Raw genomic sequence first — 17409 nt, 5'->3', positions numbered from 1 at the left:
CAATTATGATTTTTCCCAACATTTTATCAGCAATAAAACTGTCAATCATGTTCTGCCAATCATGTTCTGCATCAGTGACTGATACAAACCACTCTGCAGTTTGCTTGCTGTACACAAACTATAATTCAACTAGCTATAAAATATATTTATATTGTCCCACAAAAGCTTTTTTCAAACGCCAAGATGGTTTAGATGTTTTGATATGAAAAATAAAGTGTTTCAAATATGTTGTAAACTTCGAACTTACATTGAAAAATACCAGCTCCACAAGTCCTGATAGAACAAGATATCCTTCAAACATTAAAGTAAGAACGGAAAAAGGATAGATCAAACAGAAAAGCTACATAAAATAACTTCTATGAAAATAAAAGTGCCCATATTTTATTGGCAAGCAATTATAGGATGTTGTAATGTGGGGAAAATTCAGGAATAGTTTAAAAATCAAATGCGAAGTTGAAGGTGGACAATTAATGCCAGATTGCTCATAACATGATCAAAATACTTTCAAGCATGTAATATAATATTCAGAGGCAAAATATGCCCAATGGTGTGATCGAAAAAGCCTTCAAAACTTGACAGTAAACCTATCAAGCAATTGAAACAATATATTGGAATCAAGCTACATCTCAAAATTCCATGTGGTCTCAGCAATAAGTTTGGGCGCTTTCAACTCCTCAGCCAAGTTAACAGATGCTATAATCTGTAAGACAAAGCTTAAAGTTAGAAAATATGTCTGAGAAACAACAAGATGATACTCAGGAACTACTTAATTATATTGGGGAGGGGGAGTCAACCCATTTAACCAAATTTTATGCAGAAAATAGATTATAGCAGAATCCTAAAAGGGTCAAACCTACACTGATTAATTTATTAATAGAAAAACACACAAGGCATCTATAAGTCATGTACGAACGGTTCTAACTTCTAACATTTCCAAGACTAAAATATATTTTAAAGAAACGGAAAGCAAGAAAGATCACAACCCTGACCGGTATCTTGTTGTATGTATGCCGCCACATATTTAAGTATCTAATTAAGGCTAACAAATTTAAGGAAAAAATCAAGACTACAGTGAAGCATTGGCAACAAAATCAAATGAGAATGAAGATAGATAATCAATCAGTACACATTGCATCCCTTCTTTGACCAATTACTGTCCATTTAGGCGGCTGTATCGGATTATTTACGGCTCACAATATTTATAGCTCATGATGTATATATAATACGATACAGCCTTTACACTGATTGTTAGCACCCAAGAAAGGTGAAATTTCCAGTCTCCCTTATCCCATTTCCCCGCAGCAAAATTGTGCCTCCTCACACAACCAATTTCACGATAAGTACTGGCTTCATTATATTCAAAACATCACAAGATGAACGACTACATCCTCAGCCTAACAGTCTTCATTCATAAGCTTAATCATCAGTCAACTAATAAACCTTCCCTTGGTAAATTAACCCTTGAGGTTTCTACTACTAAAAATCAACCATGAGTGAATGCTCTAGCAATATTCAATATAAAAGCATATAACAAGACTCGTTCAACCAATGACCAAAATTTGTAATAATTTGCAGAAAGAAATTAAATTTACACAACACACTAACATGCAAATTTCATCCAAAATCGACTCAAGCAAAACACAAACACAAGAAAAAGAAAATCTTAGATTTTGGATTACATCTAACTCAATGTCAAATTTGGGATGACCGTTACACTTCCCTCGCGCTGAAGACTAAACATTACAATTAAGTTATCTTTCACATATATTCATTCACTAATTTTAGTCCTATCATTACTCAATCTAAGATCACTAATACCTCATCCCAAAGACAGAACATATCAAACGTGGCATTATCATAACTAACCCTCTCCAAACGGTCCAAACGGAGTAGCCTCATTGACCGAACAACAAGATTCTAAAACCATATTAGAATTTGGATTTTCCTTTAAACCTCAAAAGCTAACACATGGCGTGACTAGTTTGAATTTGTTAGTAAATCCCCAGTCAAATATGAGATCCACTCCACATATCTATAAACTCTACCAGAAACATTAAAACTCAAGCAAACAAAAATTATCACAAAAAAACAAAACCACAACTACCATCCAAATATGGATATTCATTTGCGAATCGCCTCACCTTGAATCCAGCATTGTGTTTAGGATTCCGCGCCCACTCAACTCCCAAAACCTTGCTGGATGTCTGGTATGAAGCCCTCAACGAGTCATCACCGTAAACCTTCCTCGAAACGGCGAAATCCCATGTGTTCTTCGCCACATCATAGGTGGGTTCAATAGTGGTCAACCCCTTGTGAACATAACTATACTTCAACTTGCAGTTCCCCGAGTCCAGCGCGTAATTCGCCGAAACCTTGTTCGCGGGATCCACCACAAAGGTGCCGTCCAGTACAGTCCGGTTATCCCCCCTGCTGTGCACGTAGGTCAAATTCAACGCCCTGTCTCCAACCCTAACCGTGTTCATGAAGTGGAACCGAAAGTCCTGCAAGAAACAGTTTCAGAAACAGCTATTATTGAAGTAGTGGAAGTGGCTAGAGCATGCAATGAAACCTTTTTGGGAACGTTGTAGTCGACGATGAAGGAGCCGGGTTTCTCGACGGCGAGAGCCAAGCCGGTGAGGCTGGGGCCGTTGATGAAAGTGGCTTCTGTTACGGAGGCGCGGAACCTGACGTCGGCGGCGTTGACGGCGACCGTGGCGAAAGCAGCGCCGTTTTTGTCGACGTCGTACTTGCCTTTGAGCGTGGCCTTCATCGTAAACAACGGAAGGGAAGTGCGAAGAGACAAGAGAAAAATGGTTGCGCCAAACACAGCCTGATGTCTCCAAACGCGGAATAATAAATCGTTAAAATCCTCACGCTTTTTAGCGCCCACATTCTTTTACTTCCTTTTCGTGGGCCTCACTACTGGGTTTTCTGCTGTGAACAATTGGCCCGTTCAAAGTCAATCTGGGTTTTCTACTTTTCATTTCTCTTAAACTCCTATTTCTTTAAATTATATATTTCACTTAATTATGTCACAATTTTTTTTATAAATTTAAATATTTTTAATTAAATTTTATTTAAAATTTTATATTTTAAATTAAATTTTGTTAATTAAATATTCTTTTTTATTTTTTTAGTATTTCTTATCAAAAAACAAATTTATTATTACATAACATGATATTGTAATTTATTTAAAATAGTTAATAACTTTTATTCGTTTGATCGGATAATCTCATCAATTATGATAAGGGATAGTTCTTAGTCAAAGAAAAAAATGGTAATGTTGAAAATATTGGGAACATAATATTCTCGTTGTTAACACAATTTTAATAAAAATTACTCCTTCATTTACATTAATCATAATATTATTTTATATTGATTATAATTTGTAAAACAAGTAATTAAAATAACATGATAAAATAACAATTTAATCAACTAAAAAATTAAATAGAAAACTTAATTAAAAATATGAAAATTTTGAGTATTTATTACGCTATATAAATTTAATAGAAATTCATTTGAAAACATTCAAATTTATGTACAACTTAAACTTATTTAACCTTTGTATTTTTATCCACAAAAATATAGATTAAGACTTTAGGTTATAATGTTTTTCTCAAACTCTTTAATTAGTTGTTTTATTTAAAGTGATTATAACGTCTTCTAGTTTTTTTGCATATTTCTGTTTTGAATTGTCATAAAATAAAACATTTTCTCTAGAATGCATAATATAAAAAAAAATAACTACGACTTTTCAGATTAGGGTGAAGTCACTTTTGAACTTCTAGCGAGCCTCTATATTTCTAAAACAATTTCAAATTTAGACTAAAATAATTATTTATAAAAAAAATGTTCAATTTCCCTTACAAGTTTTTCAAAATATGTAGATCAAAATTGAAATACAATCTTTATTTAAAATTATTGAAGATGAAATTAAAGAAAGGGCAAAAGAATGTAAATGGATGATGGAGATAGAAAAAAAATGTTCTGAATACATATTTTAAAATCTTTTCATTATTAGCCTTTGTTTAATTATATAAAAAAAAGAAAAAGATTGATTTTCATTTTGTTAATTTAATGAAAATATTCGTGCTAAAACAAAGGTGAACAAAACGACACCGTATCGCAAAACGGCATGTATGAGTGCAAACCCTAATCTTCACGCAACCTTTATTTAAAGTCTTTGAGTTCAGCCTCTCTTTGCCGTCTCTCACAACAGCGTTGTAATTCTCTGATTTCGAATCTGTACACATTTTTTCTTTCTATTCGATTTCGAATTCTTTATTTTGTTGAATCTCTGCATTGTATTGTTTGATTCCAAAGGAATTCAATTGGTTTTGTGCATTTTTTTTAAATTTGTTTTCTCCGTTGTTGATCGACTGCATCTGTTTTACCCTCTCCTTTTTGTATCCAATTTCAATGGCGATGGAGATATAACTGATGCGCATATTTTAATGGTTGGCTTACCAGCCCATTGCACAGATTTTGAAATTGCCATGGGTCAAATGGATCTACCGAAATGCCCTAGCAGAAAAAAAAAACGATTCTTTTATGCATTTATGTTTTCTTTGCATCTGTAAAGAGAGATTTGGCAGTGATGATTCAAATCTTAAACCGCTTATTGATATACTGATAAGTTTTGATGACCACAATAATTTATCTGATGCCATTAAACTTGTATTTTAGATATTTGTTTTGTTTTTCTTGCTTCTTATTCCCTGTTTTTTCAGTAAATCTAATGTTGTGACATAGGGTTGGCAAGTGATGCTATAATTTCTTATCCTACACACTGAATTACTCTGTGAAGATCAAAAACTCCGCTTATTATCTGATGCCTTCCTTGTCATAACTTTGTAGTGTAGAGTTTATTGCTAACTTTGATTGTCTGTGTGTTTTATTGTATGAAAAACTGTTTGATTTGGTTTTAAAGTATTATTTATATCATCAATGATGAAGAAATGCAGACGGGCGGACTGAACTGATGCCGTGTTGATTGTCTGCCACTTCCACACTTGGAATTTCTCTGAGATTAACTGTCGTATGTTTTTTTTAAATTGATTGTGCAATCGGTTGTTTTGTCTGATGTTTTTGTTATTTTCTTTCTGGGAAGTATGGCTTCTTTTTGGTAAAGAGTAATCTTTCTGCTATGATGAGGTTGCATAAATATGTCTGGACATATGAAAATTCTGTGATATGATAATTGCTTCTTCTGAGCGGAGAGTTATTAATACATAGTTTTTGTAAGCTGAATTAGTTGGTTGAACTGATTTTATGGATCTGGCTGGTCTTGAAATCTGCCTATTTTTTTTTTGTGGATTCTGAACTGCATGAGTTATTTTTTTGGAAAAATAATTTGATTTTAGGATTCAATATAATTCCATTTCAACTATTGTTTTTTGTGATAGAGATACTGTTTATCAAATTCTTTTATTCAAACGAATATGCAAAATTGTCACAGAAAACAAATATGTGTAGTTAGAAATTTGATGTGAAACCATTACCATATCTCCAACATTTGAACATTTAGAACAACTCAATTAAGTATTTCTAAACCATATGCAATGAATAAAAGTTACATTTTCTATAAAAATCAAAGAGAACAAATGTACGAATGAGATAAGAAAAATAGGTATAAAAAATGACAAAAAGATATATTTAATGGTTGTAGAAGAACTTATGTGATTTAAAGTTGTCAATTTAATATTTTGTACTTACATTAAAAGAAGTAAATGATAATAAATTTTAGAAAACTATGTTAAAATATATTTTTATTTTTGAACAAAAATATTGGTAAAGATATTGTCACGAAGTCTTGTTAGTTATTTTATAATGAATATTTCCGGTCTATTGGGTGTGGAAAAATAACCAGGCAAAGAAAAAAAATATCAAATTGCAAATTCCATGTTTTGGAAGTTAAGAAACTATGAAAAGAAATTTAAAAACTGTCTAGAATTACACTCTCAAACATCAATTATATAAAACAATATGATTGATTATGCTTTCTTTTTTCAGAAAAAAAAGTTCATAATAGTTCATTATATGTAATTAATTATTTAATGATTATTTATAAAATGTTTATTTTTTATTCTTTTTTAAATTTTGATTCTCACTTTTATTTTATTTGCTTTTTACCAAAAACATATATTTATTTTCTATTTCTTACCCATTACATTATTTTTCTTTATTTTTGTTCTCATTTTTCAAATAGAATGTAAACATACATACATCTAATAAATTTTATTCTTTATATAAATATCTTGATTTTGATATGTTGCTCAAAACTCTAATGTTATTTTTTAAATTAACTGAAATGCAAGGTTAGTGTAGTCTAGTTAATCGTGGTCTAAAAAATGTTAAATAATAATAAAAAGACTACAATTATGTGTGAAATGTTTTACAATAATGAATAAGAACATAATGAAAAAAGGTACTATAAAATGTTAAAGGTTACATATTTCATCATTTATCTAAGACGAACTTATCAAATAAAAATTCTAAAAATACATTACACATTCTTTTTAAATCATTTACTATACCATAAATTCGTCAAAAGGCTTCAAAGCTTATAATAATAAATAATCAACTTAAAAAACATAAAACATACATATTTATAAAAGTCAATATTATATATATATTTTCAAAATGTTCTTCTTTACACTTAAAACTATATTTACTTGTATACATAAAATATAATTATTACAGTTCACAAAACATATAACACATCCAAAATTAAGTTACTGTAATAAATTTTTAACTTAAAAGAAAATATGTACTAATGACTAACATAATATTACATGCAAGATATAGATTTGCAAGTGAAACTAAGATAAAAGATCAAGACAAGTTTTTTACATCCAAGTTGTACATTTACACTTGTCATAGTGTGAGAAAACTTTGGTCTCAACTTTTCACCATTTAATATCTTAAATCACCATTTAAGGAAATATTTATTACAATACAAATGTAAATACTTAATACATCAAGACATAATTCACCAATCATCCTAAACATGTGATTACCTACAAATCTTATCATTCTCAATAATAATTTAGATTCAATACAATTCATCAAATCAATTAAAAAAATTTATTCTTTTTAACTTGTGTGAAAATATTTTAGCTTGAGTAAAAATATGTTCACTATTAATTTTGCTTAAGCAACAAATCCTTTATTTGAATGAAAATATGGTTAAGAGTAAAGTTATTTTGGATTCTATTTTTGTTTAAGTGAAAATATTCTTTCAATTGAGGAAAAAATAAAACCAGAAACAAGATTTAGATCCCTCTTTTATTTTCACTTAAGCAAAAATATAATAAAATTCATTATCAACACAAAAATCAATTGGTTTTCAAATATATTTTCAAAAACACTTTAATAATACATATTTTCTAAGCAATTCAAATGATGTATCCAATTGAATACATCACCTGAAATCAAATCCAATAACTCTCAAGTTTAAATAGTCAAACAAATATTCAACCAAAGACAATCCCTTTATAAAATCAATATATTATGATTATGACACATTCAATATTCAAATCACTTATCATAAGATTTTACATTAAAAAAACATAAATAATTTAAACATAACAAAATTTTAATATATTATCAAGTAAATTGAAAATTATTTTTCTTAACCGATCATACAAAAATTGATTATAAAATTATAAGAAAATAAAAGAAGAAAAAATGTATAAAATAAATAAAAATTATTCTATCTAAAAATTTGATCAGTAAAAAAGTTCTCTTGCTTCTTAGCTATTGCGAGATGTAAAAAAGAGATAAAATATAGAGAAAGAAGGTTAGAGAGAAGCATAAAAAGGGTTTTAGAGTTGAAAAAGATGAAAAAAGAAGTGGGGATGGAGAAATACGGGTCTGTGACTGTTTGTTGCAGAATACTTAATCAAAATCACTTAAATTAATATAAATTAATGCTAGAATTTTAAAGCTAGTTTATTTTCAAATTTTACAATAGATTAAATATAGAAAACCGGGTTTCTTCAATTCGGGTTATCATTGACGATAAATCGTTATTTTCAATTTTAATTTATTGAATACGAAAGCCTTTTTTTCAAAAAGAAATTAGAAACTTTAAAACTTGTTTAATTTTCATATGATGGGCTAATTTTGATTTTCACATTTTGTAAAAAATCTAATTTTGCAATTATAATTGTTTAAATTTAACTTATGAATTTAAACTTTTTTTCTTAGATGACATTTTTCTTCAGTTTTTTTTTTCAAAAATTAAAAAAAAATTAAATAAATATTCTTATTAATTTCAAACATATACGACTTGAACATCACAACGTAGGCTCGAAGTATTACTAAAAAATGCCATTTGATTCAATCATAATTAAAATTCAGTTGCTTCATGAAAAACATAAGAATGCAAATATTTTTTTTTAATTTCCCTAAATCCTTTATAAGAATAACGGAGGTTCGTCACATTTGAATGAATATGATAAACCAATTGCAATATAGACGATAAAATACAATTCGCCCTATATTCTTGCGTTTCCGTATTCTTTCACAAATCAAACTCTTTCTTACTGTTAGATACTGTTTTTGGATTTAAATGTATTTCGGGAATAACAATCAAACCAAACTCATTGCATTGTAATCCAATCACAAATATCATAAAGATGATAATTTTTATAATAATGGTCATACATATATAATAATTTGAAAAATAATTCTGCACCTTTTTCCAGGGAATGAGAAATCAAAAGTATAAGTAAAAAGTAGGGCAGGGAATTCTGAAATAAATGAAAAGAGGATTGAAGTTGAAATCATTAGGAAATGGATTTGAAAGACGGTAATATTAAGATAAAATGAAGGTCACCGCGAAGTGTCAAAACAACTCCTAAGATTAGATAACAAAATTGGTTAAGCAGATCCAATAAATGCTGCTACTGTTCTGTATAAAAAAGAAAAAAACATAAAACACCTAAAACGGGAAAAACCATTTACAAAGTACGACCAAAATGTATTTACATCTACCGACACAACCTCTCTCCAATTAATCTTCTACAGTCTGGATCTCACCCATCATGATACGGTTACTCACAACGTTAAATCCCAAAACTGAAGGGCTCACCTTTTTCCCCTTCTTACCTTTCTTCTTTCCACCACCTTTAGAGGATCCTTCAGTGAAGTCAACATCCTGTATATCTGCATTAGCTGAAGCTGTCCATACCGCACCTTGTCCACCAACTTTCTTGTCACTCCTACTCTGAAAAGCTATGTCCAAAACATCCGATGGTAACAACTCCTTGTAATTCAGGAACTTATCAATGAATTCATGGTCAGGATCATATGATCCAAGGTTTTCTATGAGGAGCAGTTCAGCTTCCGATCTGGATTGCTTCAAGCAAAATTCAAGGAAACTTGTATCTGCAATAATCACCATCACCCCCACCAAAAATATTTAGTTAAAAAAAAGAATTTATGGTGTTTAAAAAATCAAATACTTTCTATCAGAAACGCAAGATTCAAGCAAAATGGCTACATTAGCAGAGTCCAATCCATGGTGTCATTTAAAATGTTCAATTCAAAACCGACAAGCCTTAACGATTGACATACCTTTTGACCCTATAAGCCTAACACACTCATTCTCACACCAATCTCTGAAATCCGTGGCCTCTGAAAATGTGACAAATAATTTGATCATTTAGAAGATTGTCAAAAGACCCAGGCAGGACATTATGCAATTAGCAAGTACAATAAACAAATAATAAAGTATCTTTGTTTTACCAGAATGCTTTGTCATGGCATCTTTTTTCAATTTCAGCATTGATTGAGAAGAAGCCGGTGATGATGCCAGAGACCGTTCAGCTTGTTTACCACTCACTGATTTCTGTCTTGTCAACAGTCCGGGGGAATTACCTTTCGAGCTTACATTTTTTGAACCCCAACTCCCTTGGCTAGCAAGCTGAGGGAAATCAGACCTGCTCAAAGGGACAAGTAAATCAGCCACAGCTCACCAACTATGTTACCAAAACTAGATGTTTCAAGACCTAATACATATTCATCTACTATCACTTCAGACTACTAAAGTTTTAAATCGAACTCTACACTAGTTTAGGCGCAATGATCAAAGTAGTCCAAGTGGGAACGGGGGCAACACACCATTTTCCAATCAAACAAGGTGAAATGACAAAAGGAACGGTAACAGATTTACTACAGTATATAAAAGTTAAAGATGAGTAATTAATTTCTTCACTTTTTACCAGCAGTCAAATTTCATGTTTAGTACAGACGGAAATTTTTTTACAGATGCCAAACCAGAAGTTTCATAACAAGAACAAGAACACTTTCAATTTTCAACACCATAAATAATATACAGGGACTAAATTAGCAAATCATCTAACAAGAGAAACAAAAAATGGATGTTTATCACATTCTTCCGTCGTGTGTAATATTTAAGACGTATAGATGTGTTAATTAGTTGCAATGCTACTGCAAACATTTCTAAACAAAAATGTGTTACAAGGCAAAAAAAGCTTATAATAAAAAATATGAATGAAAGTTCTAGATAGAAAGTTTGAGTAAATTTTTCAAACGCAAATACAAAGAGATAGAGATCATACTGCTTAGCATCTTGCTTAGATTGCTCCATTGGACCCCAGAACAAATCATCTTCTCCTTTGTATTTTGATTGAGAAGCTTGGGTATTTATCTGAATTGGAGAAGCAGTTTTAGATGGAGAGGATGCTGAAACTGACCATGAAGAAGCACTATTCCGTGTAGACTGGGTAGGCTGAGATTTTGGAGGCAGAGGCACTGGGCTAACAGGAATTGCAGAAGAGGACTTTTTCTCCTGTTCCTTTAGAATGTCCCTCAATGAAGTTGGTTTTGGAACCCTACCGGAATCAGTAGACCATGCTGGAGAAGGAGACGAGCTTGGTGGTTCTCGCTCTCCTTTCCAAAGAACATAATCACTGAAAGAGGGTCCTGCAGGGATGACAGGCAACTCTTCCTTTTCCTGCTGTGCCAAGCGGGAGTTTTTTCCCTTTTCATTGGGGCTTGAAGCTATAGGTACATCAGATGATGCAGTGGGCAATGAAGCTTTAGTTCCTGAACCCTTCGATTTTGTGGACTTTTTTCGGCTTCTTTTAGTATCTTTCGCCTCAATAAAATGGCCGTCATCCAATGATTCTGATTGTACAACTATATTATGTGAGGGCAATATACTATCTGGAACCTCAGCATCTATTTCATTAGATTTCTTTAGAACTTCTTCTGCTAATAGATCGTGTAGAGGGCTTTTCTTGCTCTTGACATTTTGAGAAGTTTCAGATTTAACATGATTCTCAGTATTGCCTCCTTCTTTGACACTGTCACTAGATACCTTCAAGGAGTCAGGACTGACCACAATCCCAGCCCAAGGAGTTGCTAGGCTCATTGAATTGACAGAAACAGCAACATCAGATACAAGTGTTTCAGTCTCTGCCTTCCTTTTTTCTTCCTGTTGAATTTCTAAGAAAGATTTTGGTTTGACACCTGGAGCAGGTTTCCAAGCTCGTCCGGCAGGTACCTCAGTTTTCTGTGTCAAAAAAGTAGTCGAATTGGTCTCACCTACACCAACTGTTTCAGTTATCTTTCCAGTAATAATACCAGACCAGCCACCAGCATGTTGGTGATCACCAGTCTCTGAGACAGCACTTCCAGTCCGAGTTCCCTTAACTCTTGTTTGTTGCATATTTGTATCATTTAACGATTCGTCAATCTTAGCTTCCGTAAAATCACTTAACTTTGCCATTTCAGTTTCTGACTGCTTTGATGGCTGCAAAGTCAAATTTTTTACCACTCCCTTTGTTTGATCAAAAGACTGAGATTTGGTTGATTTTTGCTTCTTAGATTTCTTCTCACTAGCCTTTTTAGGTTCTTGAGCTTCAATCTTTCTTATGTCTCCCAGAGATGGCTCGGATACAGTGCTGTCCTTCCCAGGATGTTGCTCTTGATGCACAATATCCAATTTGGTCTTCACCTCCGTACCAGGACCACTCACTGGTGGTGACACATTAGATACAGTTGTAGATAAGGCAATGCTGGATGCAAAAGACTCCACATTTCCAGAACTTTCCCCAGGCTTAGAAGTTGAGGTCACAACCACACCATCAGGCCTAAAATTGCTGGGTGGCACCTGTTCCACTGACTTGGTGGCGTAATCAGAAGGAGAAAGAGATGCAATGAGGGGTTCCTCTTTGAATCTGTTCTGTTCAAGCAATGCAGAACCATCAGCCTGAGTTGATGATACTGGAAATGATTCCTTCTGATGCTGATCGACAATTTGTTCAGTAAAATTAGGGCCCCAATTTTCTGGATGACCGTCGCCAAATAAGTGGTGTGGAAGACGTACAGAAGCTTGGCTGCTTACATTACTACTTGTATCTTGACTAACTTTAGGTGGTAGATTCAAAGAATTAGAATTATGCTCATTATGCACATTGGGGATTGGTGTCTGAGAGCTCATGGGAAAAACCTCTTGTTGTGGTTGAACTAGAGAAGGATCCACACGCAAATTACCTATTGGTAATACACCTTGCAACTGTCCATAAGATAAATTGCTGAAGAGCTGGCTAGACGGTTGGTCTTGCAACACTTGAGAAAGCAGTTGTTGTTGTTGTCGTAGCAGCTGCTGCTGCTCCTCCTGCTTCTGTTGTTGCTTCAGCAATAGGAGTTTATCAATCAAGGGGATCTGCTGGGATTGAGCAGCCGCTTGAGAATGCAGTTGCAACAAGTACTGCTGTTGCAACATATTTAATATCTGAGGATCTTGTGATAAACCTGAAGAAAGTAGCTTCTCCGCTGTCAAAGGGTTATTTGGGTTATCAGCAGCAGCCTGAGACAGTAAATTGCTTAAAGACAAGTGGTTTTGTCCCGGCAGCCTTTGGTGCTGAATTCCAAATGGCATTTGAGGAAAATTTGGATCATGAAGCATGTCAATTTTATTCTGTAAGGGATCCAATGCACCTTGTAAGGGATAATTAGGCCAGCCAGCACCACCATTATTTAGGCCTGCAGATGTCCTATCAGATAAACCTTGGATGATTGACATTAACTCGGAATTTTGGGATTGTGGTTGCCGAGAGTTATCACTCACTGAAGACAATAGTTTAGAATGCAAGGAGGCATCTGGGACAACCTCCGGCTTTGGAGCAAACGAAGCTGCATCACGCCCTGGCCAGTAAGGGTAGGGACTAGGCAAGGACCGTTGTCGTTCTAGTGCCATCCTCTTAGCAAGCAAGTAAAGATTTCCATTATCAACTGCTGATGGACCCATATTACCAGGATTATTTCCAACAAACCCTTGTAAACCTGAATTGAATATATCAACATCAATGTCAAGCCTAAACATCTCAAAACATGGTAGGGTACAAAAATGAAAAAGATTTGAAGAGAAAAATATCAATGCAGGGAAAATTATTATAGCTTAATTATCCAAAAATGAATACCAAAATAACCAAGTATTAACAGGTAAGAACCTTCTGACAATGCCAGGCCATCAAGGGGAGGACTATTCTTGCTACCAGACATGAGTGACTCCAGAAACCTATTTTCAGCTTCGGTATCAGGACTTGGACGATGCCTAGAATCACTTCGCAAAATGTCAAGCTCATTCAAACCAGTAAGAGTATTCCCAAATGTACTGGAAATTTGTCTGCCAGGAATATCTGTGAAGTCATTTGGCTTTGGTGTAGAAAACCCCGGTGGAGGTCTAGCTTTAGCTCGTAAATGGGGCATGGCATCACCAAGAGACAACCACGGTGAGTCAGCTGCTGAATTTTCCAGACGAACAGGTAAATCGATACCAAAATACCCAGCCTCAAACCATCCAATAATATCAATTCCTTTAAATGGACCTTGGATTAGACCCTTAGGATCTTTATACAAAAGGGATAACTCCTCTGGAGCAGTCTGTTGAACTCTTCTGATTTCAAGTTCACTATCCAAAATGCCAGACAACTGCCTCTTAATAACAGGATCTTCACTAGCTTGCCACTTACCTACTTCTTTGGAGTCAGACAAATAACCCAAATTATTTTCCCACTGATTATGAGGATCTTTTGGCTGGAGTGAGTTCAGATCTGTTTTTCTCAATCTAACATCATTAGTTACATCTCTACCATCGTGAAACTGGGCAGCATGATCACCAAGTGGCATTGTTCGCCATGAAGCACCAGGATGAACAGAAGTATTTCCTTCAAATGATGAATCTTTATTACTGGAAACCTCTTCAGGCACTTTGTAAGAACCTCCATCTTCACCTCTATCTGTTCATTAAATATATTATGACAATCTTAGTGGAAAGTAGAGACAGAAAATTATACTCATGAAAAGCCAGAGACCATAGGGTGACATATATAAGTAAGTAGAACAGCATTTAAGTTGAAAGAGGAATCCATAAAATGTGAAATTTGACATTGTTCACATAGTTGAAATTGAATACATAAATGGGAGGGGGAATTAGTAGTCAAATTTGTTTGAGGCCATGCAAACCCACTTATTAGACCAGTGAATCTTCAGAATTGAGGGTTTATAAACAAGTTGCTTCATGGAAATATGGGTCAAAACCTTACTCTGTTTAAGGGTCAAATCCTCATTCTACAATTCCCTCTACAAGGGTAAGAAAAAACCTAGTTCCAAAGTTACCAGCATCCAAACCTATCTAGAAGTACATAAAGATATCTGCAGAGTTTACCTTGGAAAGGTGCACTTCCAGGCTTCATTCTTCTTGTGTGAGTAAAATCTGTTGACCTTCCATCTTTTGGAACCTGAGGAGCAGTGCTGCTAATTATCTCCCCTTTGTCAATTCCATTCAAGACAACCTGTTCAAGAAAAAAAAGCTCACACCAAACCACTAGAAAAGACAATTGCATTCAGTAACTAAAAAACAAACCAAAGAAGCCAATTACCACTTCCTCAGGATTTGGTGCCAGAATAGCTAGAGGCTCCAAGGGTTCATCCTGAGTAAGATTAGGTACCTGCACAAAATCATCAACTAGTTTTCTATTTGTACCCATACCAGTCACTCTGTACACATCAAGCAATTTTGTCCTGTTATATCTAAAGGGGTTCAATTCTTCAAGTCCACTTTGAACCTTTTCCAATGCAGTTCCAGAGTATGTGCTACTCAAAGAGCTAGCAAGAGAACCAGTACGTCCATGTCCAATACTAGAAACTGGGGGTGTATTCTCCCCACGACCACGCCCATAGGAAAATGTAGAGACTGGTTTGTTTGGGGTTGTATGGGAAGGATCTACCCTTGCACGGCCTTGTGAGTAGTTAGGTCTCCATGGCCGATAGTGTTCTCCCTCCTTCTCATCCTTTCCCTGACTGGAAATGTTAGTCACACCTTTTTCCAAATGTATATCACCATCCTTTCCAGAGTCGCTCCATTTTTCACGGATGCCTTCTGGCTCCTTGTCATCAGGACCCCAGCGGGTGTTCCACTTACTTTCACGCCGCTGGTCAAAGTTAGTTTCTCTGTTTCCTGAATCATTCCATCTGTGATTATCAGATGCACCACGCCGTGCTTCTGCAAAGTTCCTTGCAGACATATTATCTGTCCATCGATCCACTCTGCGAGAATCACCTAGGTCTTTGTCCCCATCTCTCCAACGATCCTTCCGAATGGAGGACTTGGTGTCTCTCTCCTCATCACGCCAGCGATCGCGACGTCCACTTTCTGAGTCAAACATGGATGGCCTAAAGACATCCTTTTTCTTATGGTCATCATGCACATCCTCTCCGTTTCCAGATGTCTTGAGAGTCTCTGAGCGATGGCCATAAGGTGGGTTTGAGACCACATGGTTCTCCTGAATAGTTAGAAAAGGAAAATGCAAAAAAAAAAACATTAGCAATTAAAAATTATTCCTGGAAGGTTAAGGCTGCCCTTATGTCTGATTTAGAGACAACATCCAGAAATTATCCACAGACAACGATACAAAAATATGCAGAACTAGTTAAGCACACACCACAGATCCTGTTCCAAGTTTATTCTCCCCTGGCTTTGGCAGAAGCCACTGTGGTGAGAGTGGAATGGAATTGTCAGATCCTTGGGCATCTGTACAAAACGGTAAAAGCATCAGTCAATGAAAAGAAAATGAAGATTCTAACCATTAAGTTCAAAAACTATAAAGCATGTTGTAGAGAAAACTGATTAAAAATATATAACAAGCACGTATGCAGTCCTCAACCAAATAAGAAGTTTAAAAATAAATAAAAGAAATATATAATCGCGATCAAAGGGCTAAATAGGAGGAAAGTGTATCAAGTAAAAGGAAACAGAATAACATGGCAGCAACATAAATCTGAAACTATGTTTCTTTACCTATTCTGGTAAAAAAAATTGTGGACAGGAAGTGGAAATAGTGAAGGGAAAAAAAAATTCCGCTTCAACCGTAACGAAACTAACATAATATCCCTCGCTGTAAACCCCAATAGCCAATTCCAGCATTCACAACGACGAACTCAAACTTCAAAAACCGGCTACCTTTGCTGCAGTGTAAAGCTCCAAACTTCTAAACCAAAGTTTAGAAGAAAAAGGGCACACACAAGATAATATTGAAGAAAATCAAAATCCAAAAAAAATTCCAATGTAGTTCAGAAAATAGCAAAAATGAAAAACCATCGGTAGTAAAAACAAAAGATTATTGAATGTCGTTTCCGTTTCGGAAGCATTGAAGCCGTTCTGTCATCCTACACGAACAAAAAATAAAAACCCTAAACTCTAACCCGTAAACGAAGTGCATTTTGGTTGTTCACAAAAATGAAAGGAAGAAAAAAAATAAAGGTTTGGGGAAACTAGGGTTTAGAGAAGCAAGTGATAAACCACAACTGAATAAAATAAAAGAAAAAGAGAACGCAAGCGACGAAGGAGAAGAGACAAAACAATGGAAGCTAAGACACATAAATCGCTGGATTCCAATCCAAAGCAAAAACGAAATTACAAATGAAAGGAAGAGAGAGATGGAGAGAAATGAAACCTTTGGAGATCTGCAATGGCGGTGCGACGGAGAGCTGGTGGCGATTGTCGGAGGTGGCGCGTTGTTCAGCCATGGATGATCAACGAGAGTTGGAAGGAACGAATGAAACGAGCGAGTGAGCACTGTGCGAACGAAAACCCTTCTTTGCGAGAAAAACCAAACTGGGAGGCCAAGGGGAATATAGGTTAACCCTTTCAACACACTTCATAATGTGTGCTAGGGTGCACGATAAGACCCTGCGACCCACGCGCGCACATTAGTGCTAATCTCTGTGATTCTCGGAAGAAATAGCCACGCGCCTTGGACCCATCCGTGTCCGACCCGCCGCGGGTTTTCAAGGACGTGTGGCTCACGCGCCTCTTGATTTATGAAAGATTTTCGTAATGTTAAAATGAAATTTCCCTCGTATTTTTTTTTT

The 17409-nt window shown here is 34.6% G+C and overlaps 2 protein-coding genes and 1 non-coding gene across 3 annotated transcripts; 1 reads left to right on the top strand and 2 right to left on the bottom strand.

Annotated features, from left to right (window-relative positions):
- Positions 1-453: 453 nt before the first annotated feature.
- LOC124844441 (outer envelope pore protein 24, chloroplastic-like) lies at positions 454-2865 on the bottom strand. The gene is made up of 3 exons (XM_047321389.2): positions 2570-2865; positions 2142-2501; positions 454-700 (listed from the first exon to the last, which is right to left on the bottom strand). Exons 1-3 carry the CDS (start codon positions 2768-2770, stop codon positions 620-622), a joined length of 642 nt encoding a protein of 213 aa, XP_047177345.1. The 5' UTR covers positions 2771-2865; the 3' UTR covers positions 454-619.
- Positions 2866-4753: 1888 nt separating this feature from the next.
- LOC124844445 (small nucleolar RNA R16) lies at positions 4754-4839 on the top strand. The gene has a single exon (XR_007029367.1). It is a non-coding gene; the product is annotated as a small nucleolar RNA R16 (small nucleolar RNA).
- A 3961-nt stretch (positions 4840-8800) lies between these two features.
- On the bottom strand, positions 8801-17178 carry LOC124844440 (GYF domain-containing protein). The gene is made up of 9 exons (XM_047321388.2): positions 16992-17178; positions 15981-16069; positions 14919-15821; positions 14705-14831; positions 13488-14276; positions 10590-13320; positions 9754-9947; positions 9583-9642; positions 8801-9393 (listed from the first exon to the last, which is right to left on the bottom strand). Exons 1-9 carry the CDS (start codon positions 17062-17064, stop codon positions 9020-9022), a joined length of 5340 nt encoding a protein of 1779 aa, XP_047177344.1. The 5' UTR covers positions 17065-17178; the 3' UTR covers positions 8801-9019.
- Between the last annotated feature and the right edge of the window lie 231 nt (positions 17179-17409).

Source organism: Vigna umbellata, chromosome 1, assembly GCF_029865625.1.
Source record: "Vigna umbellata cultivar VRB3 chromosome 1, Vumbellata_1.0, whole genome shotgun sequence".
Lineage (NCBI taxonomy): Eukaryota > Viridiplantae > Streptophyta > Magnoliopsida > Fabales > Fabaceae > Vigna > Vigna umbellata.
Note: the sequence above shows the minus strand (reverse complement) of the source record. Positions and strands in the feature narration are given on the sequence as shown.